Below are 20,951 nucleotides of genomic sequence, written 5' to 3'. Positions count from 1 at the left end.
TGCTTCATACTCCTGGGAAAGAGATGTGAACGGCTGGAACATCCTAATTGTTTAAGCTGATGCTGAAAGAATTTCTCTCCCACCGCAAAGTTTATTTTGACCCCCCCCCCTTCTTTTACTTGCATAACATCCTTTGAGAGTCTACCAAATGCTGTTTTGAAAAATACCCATTTAGAAACGATTGAAATACCCGTAAACGAATATGATGATGTCTTCAATAGTCAAGTTTCTGGCATAACACTATGAAGGTTTAATACGATCTGTAAGTGACAATATACTCGCATTAGTTTCATATTACAGATGTACTCTGAATTCTCGCAAAATAGTTGATTATAGGTTAAACTATGAACTAACGCTATTTTGGTCGTTTCAAAGAGATGAAATGTAAGACTTACTCGTCCTCTTGTGTTTTTGTGGCCAGCACGATTTAAATTGCCTACAATTGCCTTAATGCTTGCAGAACAAACTTTGATTTAACCACGAGTTTCCTTGGCATTCCGCTGCTTTCAAACAAATATCGAAAATGTTCATCCATTTATGATTCACTCACCGGTGTTGTGACTCGAGTGTTGCGAATGTGATCCGAACCGTGTGCACCGAATGAAGTTAAAGAAATTACTCAAATTAACTGAATTTAAATTCATTTTAAAAATTACTTAGTTCTAATGCAATTATTATAAAATTAATTATTATCTAAATCAATTGACAGCCTGTAGCTTTAATGTGAAAGCTGCAGTGTTTTAATAATAATCATATTTTATTTAATATTTATTAAACTGTTTAATAATTAAGCGAATTTTAATTTGTTTGGTTTAATATTAAATAATTAATGAAAAAGCAAAGGCACGTCTGTTATTTAGCTATAGGGACGAGATTTTACAATATAGAAAGAGGAACAGGCAATGAGGTACGTGAAATCGCTTTATGCGCATGCGATAGCAAACACGTGACCTTTGCGTAAGCTGTTTTAGCTTGTGCGTTACGTACTCATTTATTGGGAACAGACGATGAATCACAAATCATTTTATAATGATGTGTTTCCTTTAATTACTTTTAACATGAAACTTTATTAATATCGAATAAAACCGAATGTTGGACATGAGAATTGTTTCATCCCGACAGTGTTAACGATTTTCTTGCTGCGCAGTCAACTTCACCAACATTTAATAAAACTAAAAAGAAAAAAAAAAAAAAAAAAACTTAAATGTGCATGTAACATTAAATTTTCGTCAAAACTTCTAAATGAAAAATTGGAACTGGAAAAACTGAGACTGGCATCCCGTTTCATCTTTGTCGGGACACTTCAGTTGCAGGACGTCTGATCATCACCCCATAGGCCCCAACAGTTAGTATAACATCCTGTTTCGGGACTTATTGGTCTCTCATCTAGTAAAGTTCGATTTAGAAGCAAAAGACTAGTTAGATCTGCGATACAAAATTTCCGTGTTGCTGTTTTCTTATGCATTTCACCGAGTTGACGCACCTCATTTAAAGGGGAATTTAATGTATAACTTTTTATGACATACTTTTAATACATTTTAAGACAGTACTGGTCTTTATAATTGTGAGGACGAGTGTTTTACCATTCGATATATTTTCACTGGTGTTAGACAGTGGCGCCATCTTATGTGAAAGTTGGCTAACTAATATATTAAACAATTTTTTGTATGTGCGGTATCTCACAGGGATTACATGGAAATTGTAAATTTTAAAGGTTAACTCTATTTACTGAATTATGATTTTACTTATTTTCTATGCTAATCAAATGATACAATAGTGAGAACATTTCTAGATATTATGCCTCTGTTTGCATCTCAAGTGCTGGTCATATTGCTGTGCATAAAAATGCATTGGACAATTTTGTCGAAATGAAAACACAAAAAAAAAAAAGCACAATGAATACAAGCTGATTGGTTGGTTTGGATTTTATTGGCACATTAGCAACTAAGGCCATAATGCGCCATGAATACAAGCACAATGAATATTATGATACGATATTTTGGCAAAGACCAAGAACAGGAAAAAGTCATCGGAAGTGGGCGTGCTCATTGCAAATTATTTACATAACCATTTCGTTGTATCCAACTCTCGTGATACACCTGGATGAGCGAGTGGCCAATTTCTTCATAAGTGGAGTACGCTTGGACTCAGGGAATCAGAATTTAAAGGCTCCCCCCCCCCCCCGAAATTACTATATTTAAGGCATTGATGTCAAGAGTAACATTGAGTTCATTCGTTTGTAATGCTTTTCTAAGTTAATTAACCGTCACATAAGTTAGTGCATTAGCATAATTTATGCACACAGTGAACCAACAGAAGTTGTGTACAGAAATTATGCTGCATAGATCTCAACAGTACTAAATCTTTACTGTGCGTGGTCAGCCATCTTTTTACTGGCGGGCCACAAACGCAAAAGATTTGAATTTTTTTTTTTTTAAATTGTACTCCAGTTTAGCATCATGTACTCTGAGAATTTAAAACTTAGCATAAATAGGCCACACAACGCAAGCAAAAGAACTTTTATCAGCCGAAAAATATGTATAATAACAAAAAAAATCTTCAATCGATCATGAATTGTTCATCGCTGAGAAATAATTATCCAGTAACTTTCTCCTAATTAATTAACTTTAATTATAACGTTAATTAACTTTAATTTTTCTTCAATTTAATAAGCCCTAATATGTGCGATAAATATTTCTTTATAAAACTGAAACTGTTTTCAAAGGTGCCCGAAGGCAAAACTGGGCCCAGGTGGGTAGTCAGTTTTCTCTATTTTTGATCGTTTCAGTACATATGTTTTAAAACTGCAGTAAGTTGGTTCTATAAGAAATGAAAACAATCTGTAAGATGCAGTGGTAATTCATTATAATTTTTATACACATAAATAATTACTTAATTTACTCTAATTTTTATTTATTTATTTTTTCCAGATAATCTATCCTATAGAAATTGCATCCTTTCCTCTGGCTAGCCTCAAATCCGTATCAGCGGTTATAAAAAAAATACGACACATTTAAGCAAAGAAAGCACCGCAGTGAAATTAAATTTTAAACTAAATGAAGAAGTTTAAAGAGGCTGGTGTCGTTAAATAATAAACCGCGAACTGGAAGGCCGGGATTAAACGAGGAGACGGGTATCTGTCGAGGAAGCTTTTCAGCAAAGCCCAAGAAAATGACTAAGACTGTCATCTCTGGAACTCGGTGTTCCTAAAGCAACAGTGCACAAAATTCTTAAAGTGAAATTGCACAAGCGACCTTACACGATTCAAGTGCATCAAATGGTTGCTGGAGGAGTACCACCATGCGAGATTAGCTTTCTGTAAAGAGTTTGGTGAAAATGTTGAAAACATTTTATTCCTTGACAATTTAAAGTTTTGAGGCAAGGTTTCCCCTAAAGTCAATGTCTGGTATGCCCTCGGAAGAGCGCGCATTATTAGTCCTTTCTTTAAGAAAGTGTGGTTAATGGTGATAGTTGTCATCATGCTACCAGATATTTTTATATTCCTGAACTAAGACGAAAACTGACGCCAATACGGTATTTGAGAAAGATGGTGCACCTTGCCACTTCGCTCGGAATGTTCGCCAATTTCTAGACGAAGTCTTCATAAACAGATGGGTCGGCAAAGGTAGCCCAGTTTTTTTGGTCAGCTGGCTCACCCAATTTATCACCATTGGACTTTTTTCTATGGGGATCGCAAATGCAAATTAATGCCACAACTGGAGAACGTGTTTCTTGAATTGCAAAAAACTCATATCAGTAATGATGGAGGTGAATCTTAATCTTATAATTTCATACCTTAAAAACTAGAATAAATTTCCTCTCTAATGCATTTTACAGATTCTTTTTAGCTTATAGAAAGTTATCGCAGTTTTTTTTTTAAATGCACAAGGACTTTATGGACCACCTGTGTATATAAAAATAATAATACTTTTAGGAGGTTTAGTATTTTTTTAAATTTTTACTTATTGGATTGTCTGGTAGACAGCTAAGGGTTGTTCATCAAAACGTTAGATCAGCGCGTTTCGCTATACCGTCAAAAGTAATTACATACTCCACCCTCAGATGTGTTCAGGAAAAAAATAAATTTAAAAAAAGTTTTTTCCTTCTAAGCGAAGTGTGAACTCTGTCTCGTGACTTGTTATTCATCACTGGCTTCACATTGAGATAAAAATCAAGCTTTCACACGTGGTTGCAACTTTTTTTTTGATTCGTGACTAATTAGTTCGGTGAATTTCTGTTCAGATTTTCACGCTACAAGATTCTCGATATTTTTCTTTACTTCGAAGAACAGCACTTCTCGAAGTAATGCGTGCAAGGATGGGATAATTATGGCAGCCAAAGAGACGATCGTGGTTTTGTTGCTTCATTATGGGATTCTCTCTCGCTGCTCAGTACTGAGTTAAGTGGTCTCTCACCCCAGTTAATTTTCTTCTGAGTATTCTAGTTTTGAGCAGATAGTCTTCCTGAAATACGTGCATTGCTCTGTGCCTGGAGTCAAAAAAAAAAAAAAAAAGAAAAGGTCTACCAGAGCAAGCATGCCTAGTTTAATGCCGTTGCGTTGCCTGTTTTATTCTTAATTATGGTTTAGTGTGGGAATAAACTGTAATTGAGAGAAATCCAACCAGGTAGCACCAGCATACTCTCCAAATTACTCCACTTCATTCAATAAAGATGTAGATACTCGTGCTAACATTTATTTGGTATATTTATGGACGTTCTGCGCATTTAAGAAACTAGTGTTGTCTTGCTCATTTATAATGTGAAGCAAGTCGGATATCAACAGCAGGTTGTGGTAGTAGGAGGTCATTGGGAGCTACTTTTCTGCTTTGAAGAAAGCTCTTAATTAGTCTCAGCTGAGAAAAGGAAGTCCCTAAAAAAAATAACCCCACAGCGACATGAAATCCCTCTTATTAACTGTCGAATTCGACCCCTTTTCCCTTGGCTTTATCAGCGGGTGGTGACAGGTGTTCCCAGGTGACCGGATATCGCTGACGGCGACTTAATGTTATTTTCAGTGACACGCTACATCCGTAAAACAACTAACAGACATGTAGCGGAAGAGACAATGCACAAAAGCAGGTGGTAACTTGAAGAAAATAGACCAGGTCTGTCAGTTTAAGGTGAATCAGAACGTCAGGGTTGTTCATCACAACAAAAGTGCCGTCGGATTACAGGGTAGATCGAGTTACAGGAATGCACTGTACGTATTAATCTACAGAAGTAGGGGTATACCTCCATGGACCCCTACTGAAAATTCTTCAGTGGAAACGTAAAACGAAAGAACAAAACAAAACAAAAAAAAAAAAAAAAAAAAACATGAGTGATGTTATTCTAAACATATTTAAGCATCTCTCAAAATTAATTAAGCAGCTTATAGTTGTGTTAGTTTTTCAGATGCCTTACTAAACATACCTTCGCAGTCAGCACAATACTGTAGTTAGGATTGCTGTCGACCCCCACACCCAAAGGAAAATGAATCCCGTCAAGGCGGGAAGATTTTTCTTTTTAACACTGTAGCCGAGTATATGGCACCATCCCCCCCCCCCCCCGCCCAGGCCCTTTCCTGGATGAGGATGAAAAACTCCTTACTGGGATTTTCCATCCAGGAAAACTGACCACATTATACACGCAATTTACAGACAAAATTCACTGCCCTACCATTAATATCCGGACACCTGCCTTTAGACAAAAAAAAAAAAAAAAAAAAGTTTTTATTGTGTCATTTAATATTTTGTGCTGAAACTTGTTTTTACAACGACCTTCAATCTTTGCGGCATACTCTCAACCAGCTTTTTATAAATGTCAGGTGATATGTTCCTCCACTCGGCCTTTAACGCACCCACCAGTTCGGCCTTGTTCTTTGGGTGATCTTGACGTGCACGTACCATGATCCAGTACATACCAAAGATGCTCGATAGGGTTCAGATCAGTACCCTGGTCCAGCCAATCCAACTTTTCCACACCCATGTCCTCAAACCACTCTTACGACCCGAGCAATATAGCATGGCACGTTGTCTTGCTGATACAGGTATATGCCTTCCCCGAAGTATTGCCATAATGTTGGAAGTGCATAATTGTCCAGGATGTTCTGATATTGTACAGCATTCATGGTTTTGTTCATAACGACCAATGGGCCCAAGTCGAATCTCGACTCGTCTGTCAAGATTCGACTTGGACTGTTTTCCACTGCTCTACAGCCAGGATTCGCGCTCCTTACATCATGTTAATCAGCGTCTAGCATTTGTTGTGATTAATTCTGTTGAACATGTTGTCTTGCACGCCCACTTCTGCAGTTGTCTGTTCGAAGCCCAATGTACATACAGTGAAACTTCTAACGGACACCTCTCGTTAACGGACATCTCTCTACAACGGACATTTTTCAAATTCCCCAACTCACCTCCATTGGTTTTAACGTGTTTGCAGCTTCTGTCTAGCGGACATTCTCTGTAACGGACGCGGACAGGCAATCTGCACTGTTTCGTTTAGATTAGCACTTAATTTGATCTCCCCATAACGGACAGCGGGCGAGCTCACGGCTCTTTTTCTATGAACTTTTCTTCCACGTATCCTTCCTCCACTTTTCTTCCTCAATCGTGTGTTTATTTTCTATTTCCAATTCTCTGAATTTTATCAAGGTTTACGTCGCGGTTCTAAACAATTTTTTAAGAACTTTAAGGCACGTGTAAAACTTTTGATGAATTCGGTGTGTGCAGGAGGGGGGGGGATTTGGTCGGCCTTTCGTCTTTTCAGTTTCAGTTTTGTTCAGTGTCGTGTGAAGTGCACAATGTCTTCTTGTAAGCATTTAACTTTAAAAGATAAAGTCGAACTCATTAATGCGTATGATCGGCAAAAAAACAGTGTTCGCAATCTCGCTGCAAAATTCAAAATTCAAAATCAAGACGCAGGTAAGCGACATCCTAAAGAAAAAAATGAACTGCTCAAACATTTTTGGCAACACGGAAATGATCAGGTTCAAAAATCATTCCCGAAAAACTGTTGGACTTCAAATTGACAATGTTACGTATGAGTGGTTTTGTCGCGAACGTGTTAAAAAAATTCTCATTAATGGGCCTATTATTAGGGAAAAGGCTTTGGAGGTTGCGAAATCTATGGGGGTAAATGAGTTCAAAGCTTCTGTAGGATGGCTAGACAAGTTCAAAACTCGGCATAAAATTTCTTGGAAAACTGTAAGTGGTGAAGGTGGATCTGTTGGTACTGGGGTTGTAGCAGAGTGGACCGTTAAATTGTAAGATTTATGTCGTGAAAAACGAAACAGGGTTGTTTTTTAAAGCTCTTCCTGAAAAAACAATGAGTCTAAAAAACGAAAGGTGTCAGGGCGGAAAAATTTCTAAGGAACGCTTGGCTGTACTATTGTGTACAAATATGCTGGGAGACTTTGAACAACCTCTTGTTATAGGAAAACCACAAAATCCTCGTTGTTTCAAGGGCATAAAGTTGAATCTTTTGAATGTTGACTGGAAGTCTAATAAAAAAGCGTGGATGACACGAGATATCATGAGCGAATGGATAAGTCACTTTAACCAAAACATGATTCGTCAAAACAGAAAAATTATTCTTTTCATGGATTTCACCCGCACATTGAATTGTCCAACATTCAAATCGTTTTTCTGCCACCAAACACATCTGCAGAGTGTCAGCCCTTGGATCAAGGGATAATAAAAAAATTTAAACTTCACTACAGAAAACGTGTTTTAAGACATCTCACTGCAAACATGAACGATGTAACATGTGCGAGTGACCTTGCAAAGAAAATCAGCATCCTAGATGCGATTCAATGGATTTCCTCTTCAGTAAACGCAATTAGAAAACAAACTGTCGTGAACTGTTTTGTAAAGTCTGGCTTCTCAAACGCAAAAATCGAAGTTGTGAACAGCAATGTGGAGCACCAAGAAGAACAAGAACTTCAACATCTATTGATAATGTACGATACTTCGTGACCCTGGCTACAAAGATATAGACTCGAACCTCACTACAGAAGATGGTGCTCTAGATATCAACGACATTATCATCGATATTTTTCAAGAAGTTCCTCATGAGGATGAAGAAATGGAAGGAGGTCATTCTGTCGAAGAACATATTAACGACGAACCACCGATCAGCCGGAAGAAGTTGCAGAAGAAAATAAGTGATTACTGTATGTATTTTTCTTAAGATAAAGTCATAATATGCATAGCACAATTGTATGTATATTATTTACAAAAATATTGTGCAAAATCTGTATATAATTTAATTTAATTTTACATTAAACGTTTAACGATTTTTCTTTATCTCTTGTGTATGTAATTGTATATTATTTACAAAAATATTGTTCAAAATCTGTATATATTTTAATTTAATTTTACATTAAACGTTTAACGATTTTTCTTTCTTTATTTTATTTTTTTTTTTTACCTCAGACTTCTTGTTAGCGGACACTTCTCTCTAACGGACTCATTTTCATTCCCCATGGCTGTCCGTTAAAGGGAAGTTTCACTGTATATATAGCAGATTCTGTGACGTACTGCATGCCTAGGACCTATTTCCCATCCATGGAATCCATATCGTCCGGATATTAATGGTAGGCAATGTACATTCAACCCTATACACTGATACCAGGGATTCATGCATTGTTTTGTTTTATCAATAATTACTCATATCCTTAGTAATAATTTAGTAATACAGTATTTTTGAAAACTTGACTTCATTGCAAGATATTTGAGAATGTGGGGTGGTAAATGTTAGGAGTTAGTACTAAGTTATAAGTTTGATATTCTTTTTAAAGAATATCTATATGCAATGTAGTGCTTTAAATTTTACCCCGCGGTACGCCGAGTTGGGGCAACTTGTTTGCGATTTTAAAATAGTAAACATCAATACCCGTATTACAATTTCATGAAATGAGAGAAACAAATGTATATCTCAAGACGGAATAATCACAGCAAACTCAAGGTTCCAAATAGAAGTGCCCTTTAACGAACTTATTACACCGATGAGCTACATTACTTTCAGAATGTTTGTCACTGCTTACTGTAGTTTCAATTTCAAATAACACAAAATCTACATTTGTAAATATTGAATTGTAAATAAAAAATAATGACTGTGAATTTTAGCGGAAATACTGTACCGAATTATACAGTATTGCCAGAATACTGTATAATAGGTAAGACTCCATCTACGAGATAATATTATTTTATAGAAAGATTTACCTGTTTTTCGAAGTTTTCTCATTCCTTTTTCTCGTGTGCAGGAGAGGATACCATTGCCAAAGAAATAGCCAAGAGAGTTCCTGTCCTATGTTGGGTAATGACAAGTCCGCTCAACCACCAGCGAAAAGCCAAGCACGTGAAAGCCACCTGGGGTCGCCGCTGTAATACACTTCTCTTCATGAGCTCTTCGTCGGACACTTCGCTACCCGCCATCGCCCTGAACGTCTCAGAAGGCAGGAACCACCTATGGGCCAAGACTAAGAAGGCGTTCCAGTACATCTACCAACACCATCTTCAAGACGCAGACTGGTTCATGAAAGCCGACGACGATACGTTCGTTGTGGTGGAGAACCTCCGCTACTTGCTGATGTCTCACAATGCCTCTGAACCCTTGTACTTCGGCTGCAGGTTCAAGCCATATGTCAAGCAGGGGTACATGAGTGGAGGTGCCGGTTATGTGCTCAGTCGGGAGGCAGTTCGCAGATTCGTCGAAAGAGCCGTGGTGCAGAAGGACCAGTGCCGTTCAGATGACGGAGGGGCCGAGGATGTAGAAATGGGACGATGCCTCGAGAGTGTCGGAGTGGTCGCTGGCGATTCCAGAGATAGTCTAGGCAGGGGAAGGTTTTTCCCGTTTGTGCCCGAACATCACCTCATACCAGGCCACGTACCGAACAGTTCCTGGTATTGGCAATATGTGTACTACCCGACAGAAGAGGTAAGTAACGAGTATCACTTTCAGGAACTTACAACTTTCTTCTTCAATGCGGCAAGCTCGATTTCCCTTGGAATAAATTTAACCAGATTTGGATACGTTTATGATTGATTGATTGATTTAAATCAGAACTTAACAGTTTTGCATTCTAATCGTCGGGCATATCTCTCAGTGGCATAAATTTGTATTAGTTGCTTAATTCGCAAATTACTACCACCGACCCTTTGCATGTATTGTTATAAATCTCCTCTCCCTTCATCCCTCTCTTCGGAGATTTCTAGATACACCACTAATGGAACACGACAACTGGTATAGGATTAGAATAAAATAATGTCCATTTCAAGGATTATTCATGTGTTTGCTTTATTAATAAATTAATCCTGACTATTATTTGTACAAATAATAGTACTTGCGTACGCTTTTATAATGGATAGACCATAGCAAACTGAAATTTGGTGTCCAAAAGATGTCTTATGCACGGAACTTGTCTCTGGTGCTTTTATTGAAGTACCGTTTAGTTGTAGTGCACCATGACAATCTGCACAAGTTGCTTTGGTGTTGCGCAACAAAAAATAACACTTCCAGTGTTAAGTATAATGCAGCCCTTCTCCCAAATAACCATTCTGTTACTTTTTTCCAGGTCCTTTTATGTTGTCATAGAATGCACCAACTGACAATCCATTGACGGTTTAACATCTCAAGATGTTAAATCGTCAATGGATGCTAATTGAGTAGTGCAAAATTTTAAAGACGACATATGTCAGACATTTGTAATTCTGACTATGAGAAGTGGTTTATTTGCAGTGCAACAACGGAGGCAATTCATCTCGATGGCCTTTGCAACGTGGAACATAATAATGAGTTCGTCTTGCCTGCCTATTGAAAATAGGCAGGCAACTAATACAAATTCATAAGGCCATCACAGGAAATGTGTCCTCCCTGACCGTATAGTAGTTTCTTCACTTATCATCCGTTTGGAGTAGTCTGGATTCGCATTCCCTCGCAGACTGGAGGAATTTCTAAAGGCATGTTGAATCGGTGCTGTAGTTAGCTATTTTCAGGCGGAGAAAGTAGGGTTACCCTGTGAATCATTCCGGGTTTTTCAGCCCGCACAACGTGCTTTTTCTAGTATATCATACAGTACATCGTTATTAGATCGACATTTCATAAAATAAATACAGTACGAACTTTTAAATCCGAAGGACCTTGGGAAGAACCGCTGCCGAATTTCGAAAATTACCGAGAGTTATATTATATACTAGTACAATATATTCCTGTACATATAAAAGAAAACAGAGTGCATTAGATAAATAATGTATCAACGACCCTATAAGAAACACTGGAAAATTTGTTCTTGGCGCGTATCCCCCTGTTATATCATTGCGTGTATGGGAATATAGGTCTCGATTTACGGACTATTTCTCAGTAATGCATGATGTTCTCTATTCTGGAGATTACTGTACCGTTCATTCTTTTTAAAACAGATTGGAATAATCCTTCTCCAATAACTTTCGATGTTATTATTATTGGCTCCGGTGACTGAGGGCTTAAAATGGAAACTGTGATTCAGTCTTGTGTACATATTATGTATTAATAATAGGCTTCGTTTGGAATACTGGTAACGTTATAAGTTGCTCATTGATCCGATATCATTATGGAGCCATCAGCTTTCACATCAGAGATCTAATAGCTGATGGTTCTATCATAATGGCGGTGGGAGCGTGACAATATCTCGTTTATCTATGAATAGTAACATAACCCACTTTTATTTGTATGCGTATATCTAAGGCTGCGAAAACAGAGGATTTACTAAAATTTCGTCCTCTGTAGTGGTGCCCCTGTAATAAGGTGGAATTTGTATAGTTCATGCTTCCTATAGACGCGCTAGTTCTTGGAGCTGCGAAGATCGTTTATATCGCACCAGGACTCGAATTGCCCACTAACAGGATAAATAAAGAATTGTTAAGGGACGGAGGAATGTTGGTTGTTTAAAAAAACAAAACTGCTTTTCATGGTCCATATCTTCTATCTGATTCTGTGGACAACGCCAAACATACCTTGAATCGCAAGGTATGCGGCCGGTAGTCAATCATTCCACTGGTTTATGAATAATTTTTGATTCCTGAAAAAAACTCAGCACGCTTATTTTATTCTAGCAAATTTCAAGTTAAGAGGGAGGAAAATCCATATCGAATTCTAATATGAATTTAAGACCAAGAAAATGTGAACGCAGATGAGAAGATAAAGATATTTATAGTATGAGAAAGAATACATGGGAGTACAAAAGAAAACGTTTTAAAACACATTCTTTACCCTACACCGCTATTGACTTGTGTATGAACGTATCAAGCAACAATAAACATAGTTTCGCAAGTTGTTCAACGATGCTTGGCTTTGTCTTTCCACCATCCTGACAATCAAGACCGGATTACCGATTCGATTTCCGAAAACAGAGTTGAACCAACACGCTTTCAGCCCTTTTTCAAATGCAATCTATACGCTGGTAAAACACGTTGGCTTTCTCTCACACAAAACAGGTGAAGTCCAGAAATTTCTCATCGTAATGAAACTCTTGCTCTGATAATACTTTCTGCATATTGGGGCTCCACCTTTATGGAGCCTTAGTATGTAGAAAGTAATATCACACATTTACAAATCTTGTTTACAAGAGCATCGTATTGCCATTACCGAGGAAATCATTGGCGAAGAAATACTTTTGATTAAAATTGGTGATGTGCAGAATCCAATGATCAATAATCGAAATAAAATCGATTATGTGCGAATTAGTCTAGCTGAAGGGAAGAACAGTAAATTATATTATTTTGGTTTAAAGTCAAACCCTTTCTGTGTGTGTGGTGTTGAAGAAACTTGGTGCCATGTATTATATGATTGTTTGTTGTATGAGAACTACAGAGCTGAATTAAAGAAGGTAATTAGTGATTTGAGGTATGGAAATGAAAATAACTACTTGTTTATAACTACTTGAAAAGCAACAAAATAAGTTTGTTGCTTTTCAAAGGTTTGCTATTTCTGTATTTCTAAAAAGAAGACAGTTATCAGTCTGGATATTTGTAAACTAAACTGTTCACTGTATAGATTTTTTTCTCTCCCCCCCTCATATTCTTGTCCTGTTTCTTTTTGGTTTTTTTTTTTTTTTTTTTTTTTTCTGTCTGCTGGCATTATGGAAATTAAACTAGTACAGGATAAATTGCCAGGGTTTTTTTTTTTTTTTTCTCTTTACTAACCACCCTGGTCTTTTTTTTTTTTTAGTATTTATTTATTATTATTTTATTATTATTATTTTTTTCTTTTTGTTGTGTTTTCTTTCACTACGTAAGTAACTAAGTGCGGGATTGTAGACCAGGATGGCGTCTTTTTTTTTTTTTTTTTTTTTTTTCCCTCTGCCCACAGCAGTAGGAGGCTTTGATTCCTAAATACCTGTGCTGGGAGGAGAGATTTATTATTTTATTTTATTATTAAAATAATTATTAATATATTTAAAATTAATATATTTAAAATTATTAATATATTTTCTATTATTAGTTCTTTATTTTTCTCTTAATTTTTTTTATTTTTATTATTTTTTTTTTTATGCTGGCTCCCAGGCCTGGGCAACTTGGGGGCGGGATTGCTGGCACCCTCTGGTCTAGCACTTCTACCAGAGGATGCGGGGATTTTGTGCAGTGAGCACAGACAGTCTAGTAGACCTAGGCCCAGCTCCACGTTCATAAGGACGGGCATCAGATAGCAGTTGTCCTAGGTGATGACTGCTCTCTGGTGGCTGGGTGTCCTGTATATAACAAACTCACACAAACCTAACACTTTTTTTTTTTTTTTTCTTTTACAGGATTGTTTAAGTATAATAAAGTCAGTGATATTAGGTGGATTTGGATTTTTTCTTGTTTCTTCACCCGTTACTGGAGAATTCTTTTCCTCGCGACGTATGTCGTGGTTTAATAAATCTTAAGTGGGAATAAAATCACCATCTACAAACAGGAATAATTTTAAATTTGCGAAAATGATGTGGCGATATTAGAAAGTTGGTAACAGTGTTGTTCGGAATAAATTTGAATTGTTGGGTCATTTATTTACGTGTAAACTGCGTATTCCAGCGGGCCAACTCTGTAACTGGGATGACACAAAACTGACAAGAATGAAATACGAGGGCAAAGATCATATTTCGACACACGAGGGCGTGTAGGCCTAATGGTCCGCATCAGTAAACAGTATGGAAACGGAAGGATCGGGTCAGCATTCTTCCTGACCGGCACGTAGGTGTGCATTCAAATGGAAATGATGGGCACAGATCTGCTCTTGTAAACTGATCATTTTAGCACACGTCTGTACAGGGAAAAACATCAACTTTGTGTCCGCCAAGAAGAAAACTTAACTTGGACAGTGTGGCTGGCTTTATTTTACTGTTTAGGAAGAGTTCGGCCGGCGTGGTTAGGTGATGGGGGAAGCTGTTTAACTTCCCCTTGGGCATGCCAGTGATATAATATGGCGTGTACATTTATATAACTTCATTTTAATTCCCCTGCCCGTTAAATCTTTCTGGACACGCCACTGTGAAATCCAAAACATATTTAAAACTGAATGAACAGACTGGCGTCACGGTTATAGAATTGTGTTCTTCAGTTGCAGTGCGTGGAACCTTTATCGTAATGTTTTGTTTTTGTCCAATCGTAAACGTTTAGCGGGAAAGGCGACATGCACACAACGGACGTTTAATTGCCATCATTGGCCGCGTTAAATGGAAAGTTTAGAGTTCAGGAAGTGTATTTGCCATGCACGAAGGCCTTTCCGCTTCAATAAATGCTGCCTGTGGTACTTCAGCCCGTCGAAAGCCGTTCCACATCCTCTGAAGCCGGAAGTAAAGGTGTCGTGTGTCCCTTTAGTGATTAATAATTTGCCAATGACAATGTGGCGTGCGTGAGGAAAGGATGCAATGGAGAATACTTGCGAAAAGGGATGAGCAAAGAAAATCTTCCGGGACCCGCCTCTCTGGGTCCATTAGGCGTTTTATAAGTTGTTAAAGTGACGCGCCAATAATTTTTACCTCGCGGGACTTCCTCTCGCTTTTAGAACAGAAATAAAATGGCCACTTCTCTCGTTATAAAGGCAGTAAATTCGCATTATGGGAATCCATTAGGAAATATTTATGGATATTCACAAATGTTACTAGTATTGGTTGAGACTAATGATAATAATATAAACAGGCTCAGTGTCCTATTTATTATTATTTCAATGTAAAAATACAGAGGAGTTAAGGATACACCCAATTCGTTTTGGTGTAATCTGTTTTCTATCATAAAAAAATAAAATAAAATAACAAAAAAACTTCATTTTAGTTGCTTTCATATACGAGTTGTCCATTGGATTCTTGCAGACAGAAAATTATGCTGTTAGTTTTTAATAAGAGCTGTTACTACTACTCTATCTTTATGATTTTTACATAAACTATATTTATTAAGTAAATTGTGAATAATGAAGTGCAAGTTTACTTTTAAATTGCAATATGCAAATCACATGCAAATTAATTCACACGCCTTTTCTGTATTGTAAGGAGGCTTTTATTAAGTCAGAATTAACATACTTTAGCTGGATTTAAATGACATGTTTTTAAAATAATAAAAATTGCTATCAACTAACAACTGCCTTTAATTTATAGTTTCTTTGTAATTAATATTTTGTTTACAGGTTTATTTATAATGCTGGCAGTTGTCTACACTGTAATCTTTCTTCTATTCCTGCTATATATAAAATAAAACAAGAGTACAGAGGTGGGGGTGGCCTGTTCCTAACGAACTACGCGGCTGTCTTGGGGGTGCCCAATTCGAGAAAAACGATCAAGTTAAAATTAAAATGAGAAATATCAAAATATGCAAATAAATTAATCAAAATGTCATTGTTTCAATTCTCGTGGGCGCACGGAGGTAATATGAATTACAAATAAGAATTTCTAGAGGAAGAAGAAGAGACACCGATTACGTAGTTCGTCTGTGCAAAAATCTCTAAAAATGAATTAATGGAAACAAGTGTGGCTCACCATACCTGTTTTCATTAATTTATTTAAATGCCACCTCTAACACCTCTAGTCAAAGGCATTTGTACTTTCTAACTAGAGGCAGTAATTCAGTTTATTTTTGCTCAATTAGTAAACTTAAGGGTTAAACAAGTTGGCTTACGTTCATACAACCATTTTCTGTTCTTTTTTTCAGGGAATGAACTGCTGCAGCGACACGGCCATTTCGTTCCATTACGTCAATCCTAACATGATGTACGTTCTGGAGTACCTCATCTATCATCTACGGCCGTATGGCATCAACACACAAATGATACCTCGACTGTCCAATGACACGACAGCTGAAAACAGTGTGGTCCACCCCAGTAATGCTGTTGTTGGGGTAGAATGACCGCGTGAAATGGATGCAGAACTCTCGGGTGCCATTATAGTGGATCCATTTTGACATTGTTTTTCTCGAATGACTGCTGGACACGAACATCAACGATCAATGCAATTCTTGTGATGGCCAAGTAATCCAAAGTCATACTGTAGCCGGAAAGTATTTTTTACCTCGATTAATTGGTGGTCATCTCTGAAGACCGATTCCATAAAGATGAACTGCCTGTTGCAATTTAAATGTGGTTATAACAGCGTATTCCATTGGTTTTCCGAGGATAGGGGCGTTGATTTAAGCGGTTTTCATTTATCCTGAAAATACGAAAAGAAAAATCTGATTCGAGGCTGCTGCTCGTGAATGCTATTTTAAATTCTTGAACGCTAAATTTACAATAGGTGTGTTTGAAAGAGGGGCTTGATTCCTGTTTTGCTACTGGTGTTTCATCTGAATAATTATAATTGATGGTTAATATTTTCAAAAAATAAATTAATGAGCATCGAAAGGGGGAGCGGTATGATGCTGGAGAAAATTCAGAGTACAGCGCCAATATTAGATATAACTATTGGAAAAGAAATGCGTTCAGAATTATTATATATATATATATATATTTTTTTTTTTTTCCAGTGAAAAAAGGGGGGGGGGCAATACGAAAGTCATCTTAATAAGCTTGAAGCTTCTTAATTGACTAATTTCAGCACCCTCTGGAATGGTAGTAGCAAAACGGTATTCTGCCCTACCTAAATCATTGGGAGCCACCGCAAAAGTCATATGTACACTTTAAAGAGTAGGGATTGCCCTTGATGATATTTATATCCTTCATCTGTATGTGACAGTATTTTTTAGTAATGCCTGCACACAGTTGATCGCTGCCCGCAAATTGCCATCTAATTTGACATTTGACCTTGTTCTGAAAGTGCTCTGTTGGGAAGTCATGCCAGCCCTAAAGTTGCGCAAAAATCATTTATTTTTGCCTATTGGAACGTATTTATTGCTGGGGTAAATGTAAAGTGTGTTAGTTGTCTGACGGCACCAGGGTTTTCCCTATCTCCACCTTGTATAATTTGTTTTTGTGACACAGAACTACGTGGAGACCAGAGATTTAAAAGTGTACGGGGAGTGGAATGTCGTGTAGTGTTTTGTACCGTTGTATCTCTGACATTTTAGCCGTTGGGCACCTAGTGGGACCCACCACCCACACTTTGCCGCTGCGGTGTACAATAATTTTCGTTGGTTAGCATATTTCCCTATTTAGCTGGATTAATTTCCAGTTGTCTTATCTTATCATTGATTTCTCCATCGCTAAACATTTTTTGAAGGAAATGTACTCAACAGTGAATGCATTTGACTAATTTGTTAAGATAAATGTTGAAACGGCCGCCTGGGGACGAACCTGGATCAACATTAATTGCGTTCTTTGTCCTTGGATCCCTGGAATCACGGCAAATCCACTTTGCACACGATCCTCTGTGGACGACAGGAACGATTTTCACTCTCAGGGCACGATGTGATTCTGAATAATCACTTTGGATACTGCTGTTATGGATAATCTCTATGGAGAAGAACGATATGGTATTGTACGATCCATGGGAGTTCTACTGAAAGGAAACTACTTGAAAGCGACTGACAACTTGATGTTTCCAATTTGCGCTTTTTCCCAGGCTGCGTATGTACATAACGTATTGCTTAGATAAAACATTTTGCAATACCCGTTGAACTGTAATGAAATAATTTCCACATTTAGGTGTAAATTTACTACATCTTTGCAGAAATGGCCATAATCATTAGCCCTCCATAACTGCGATTCTCACAGCGGTTATTTAAAAGGTGGAAAACTCTTTTTTTTTTTTTAGCTGAGATTGCTTCTAGCGCTTATCACGTGTAATTAAAGTCTTCCACAATCCCGTATATTAACATTCACGTGATCGTACGCTAGATGACACCCACCTCAACCTAAAAGCGTATTCCATCAGTGTCAACTGATTGCTGCACGAGACTCTGGTGATATGGCATGTATCACTCCAATTTATTACAGGCGCAGATGGAAATAAAATTATAAAAAGTTAACCACAGCCGATCCATCGAGTTTAGTGTAAATACTAGTTTAAATTTTAAAAACTTGGGATCTTGCTAAGCGCGTTCTTTAAATTGCATTTTTTTTTAATGTGAATTCGGTTTTTAACCAATCAGCATTTTTTAATAGGGAAGGAGGGATTTATTTTCCTTTTCTCTTGGAACATACTTAGCATTTATGTCCATATTTTTCCAGTAACAGGGTCGAGAAGTTTCTTCTACAAAGCAGGTGAAGCTTACAATTACTTCTTCCAAATTACTTCAAAAAAAGTTATCAGCCGTTCTCATTTTTCACCCAACTCTACCTGATGACGAAATGTTAAGTTGGGTGAACAAATAAACATTCACAGGTTATAAAGGCTGTTAAGAGGTTAATTACTGGGATTACGTTGAAATTTTGGTTAAAAGTATGTTCTCTACCACAGCAAAAAAGAAAATAAATAAATACCGCTGATAATAATCGCATTTAGTGTTCGTAAAATATTCGCTCTTTCGAAGTTGTTATTATTAATAGCGGGTGGCTTCCTTCAGCAATTCAAACATCCCCAAGTGAGTTTTGGCTTAATTATTCAGCTGTATTGTACGAGGTTTATTTGAACAAAAAACTCTTCACATAATTAATATTCTTGCAACTCTCAATTAAAGTGAAAACCATATACTTGAACTAGTGCTAAGCTAGATGAAACAAAGTGATTGAAATTTTCGGCATAAGAAAACAATTGATAATTTGATAAGCATAATAAACGCTTGCTGTTCCGACCTGGATAATTGAACACTGAAACGTGCCTCGTTTTAGTAATATCACACCAATGATTTTTTTTTTAGAGGAACTTCTCTAGCCCGTTACTTTAATTATGCTTAATTTTGATACTTTTTTTTAACAAACAAAAGATGTCAGACTTTTTCCAACTAGAATTTTTTTTTTTTTTTTTTTGAGATTACAGAAAAAAGTCAAGAACAGCCTAGACATTTCGAAGAGAAGTAGGAAGGTAATTGTAAAAAATATGGGAGTAATTCATAAGAATCAGATCAGAAAGTGAGGAAAACTGCGCGTTATCCTTTTTGTTGGGTAAGCTTTCATAATGGTATCAGCTGGATACAGAAATGAGCCAGTCTTTCAGTTGGCAAGAAACCTCTGCTCAATAAACAAGCACACGCTATACTGTGTGCGTTCACCAAAAATAATACGAACCTCCCAAAATAAGGACAGAATCTCTGATATTTTAGTTACTGCAAGATTATTGAAGAGAGGGTAATTATAATATGCCTAGTCTTCTCTCTCTCTCCTTTTTCCTTCCGCTTTCGATTTTCAAAACTTGATCTTGCTCCAGCGCGTTCTTCGCTGGAGCAAGATCCCAAGTGTGGTTTTTTTTTCCCCCCTCCGGTAGTCCGACTGAAACAAGAAATTCACTTCTTGGTTGACTTTCTCACGCTGATTTACTATTTTTTTTATTTAACTTAAATCATGGTTTAAATTTTCTGTTTTTAGACATTTATCTGACCTGGTTGGCATCATGTTAGATTTGGGCTACACAACTTTCATTCGCCACGGACTTCACCGCCCCTTTACAAAGTGCTCCTTCTTGGCCGACTGAATACCTAACTTATTTGCAAATGGGAAAGGGCAATCATTCAGTTATGTTCGAAGTCTAACATTTGGTAGAAAGAACGAATCCAACTGCCAAAATTGGAGTAGTGGGTCTGCATAGTGCAATTACCAAGGCAACTCATAAAAATGCAGCCCAACTAGTGTCAGAAAGTCGCCCGAGAAGTGAAACGCTTGTTCCACCAGTGCAAATTTGTCTTTATATTCTTCTTCGTACAGACTATGAGGAATTTTATTTTAGTTAACTTTTACACTGGAAAAAACCCATGTACAAAAAAGATTTGGTGTGAGAGGGAAGAAGAAGAGAAACCTCTTTGTCCCTACTGAAAAATTAGAATACTGTCAGGTCTTTGCCCACTTGTCAATAGAGAGTATCCTGCTATGAGCATATCAGCGCAGTGTTCTTGTGCCTGTAGCCGTAGAAGAATACTGCAGCTCTCTAAATTGTTAAATTATACTGCAGGGAAAGCCCTGCACTATTCTAACCATTCATGAATACTAATTTATTTTTTTTTTCACCTTCCTTTTCCCTACAGATGTTGAGATTAATAAATAAGAATCCAAACACATCGTTCGCTCATAATGCCTCATTACATTGACGAGCTTTGCTATACAGTGCAAGCGAAGTAGTGAATCTCGTGTTAGTCTCATAATGCGACTTGTAGTTAGTCTAATCTCAAAATATGCTAATTTATATGGGAGAATTTTCCAGACTTAAATCATGCTTTTAAATTTTTTGCTTGATTTCAAAAGAATTGTTCGGCACATGGTTTCTTTGTTTTTAGACATTTATGTAGCCTAGTTGGCATCATGTTAGACTTGATTGTGTTTTTTGTTTGTTTATTACGAAAGAAAATGACAGTGAACGCTATTATTGCCAATATAAAATCACGTGGGTGACGAATCTAGTCATTTCGAAAGTGTTTATGTCCTTATTGACACGCATTGGTCTA

General features: G+C 37.1%; 1 protein-coding gene across 1 annotated transcript in view; it reads left to right on the top strand.

The window, feature by feature from the left end:
- LOC150091066 (glycoprotein-N-acetylgalactosamine 3-beta-galactosyltransferase 1-like) overlaps positions 1-16,908 on the top strand; it is a 108,860-nt gene extending 91,952 nt beyond the window's left edge. Inside the window, exons 3-4 of the mRNA XM_090374010.1 lie at positions 9,248-9,921; positions 16,140-16,908. Of these exons, the coding sequence (XP_090230136.1) occupies positions 9,248-9,921; positions 16,140-16,334 (869 nt within the window). The 3' untranslated portion in view covers positions 16,335-16,908. The remainder of the gene's footprint in view (positions 1-9,247; positions 9,922-16,139) is intronic.
- The last annotated feature ends 4,043 nt before the right edge of the window (positions 16,909-20,951 follow it).

Source organism: Mastigoproctus giganteus, chromosome 1 (assembly GCF_048544385.1).
Source record: "Mastigoproctus giganteus isolate SK-2022 chromosome 1, ASM4854438v1, whole genome shotgun sequence".
Classification (NCBI taxonomy): domain Eukaryota; kingdom Metazoa; phylum Arthropoda; class Arachnida; order Uropygi; family Thelyphonidae; genus Mastigoproctus; species Mastigoproctus giganteus.
The sequence above is the reverse complement of the archived record's forward strand: the minus strand, read 5'-3'. Positions and strand labels throughout refer to the sequence as shown.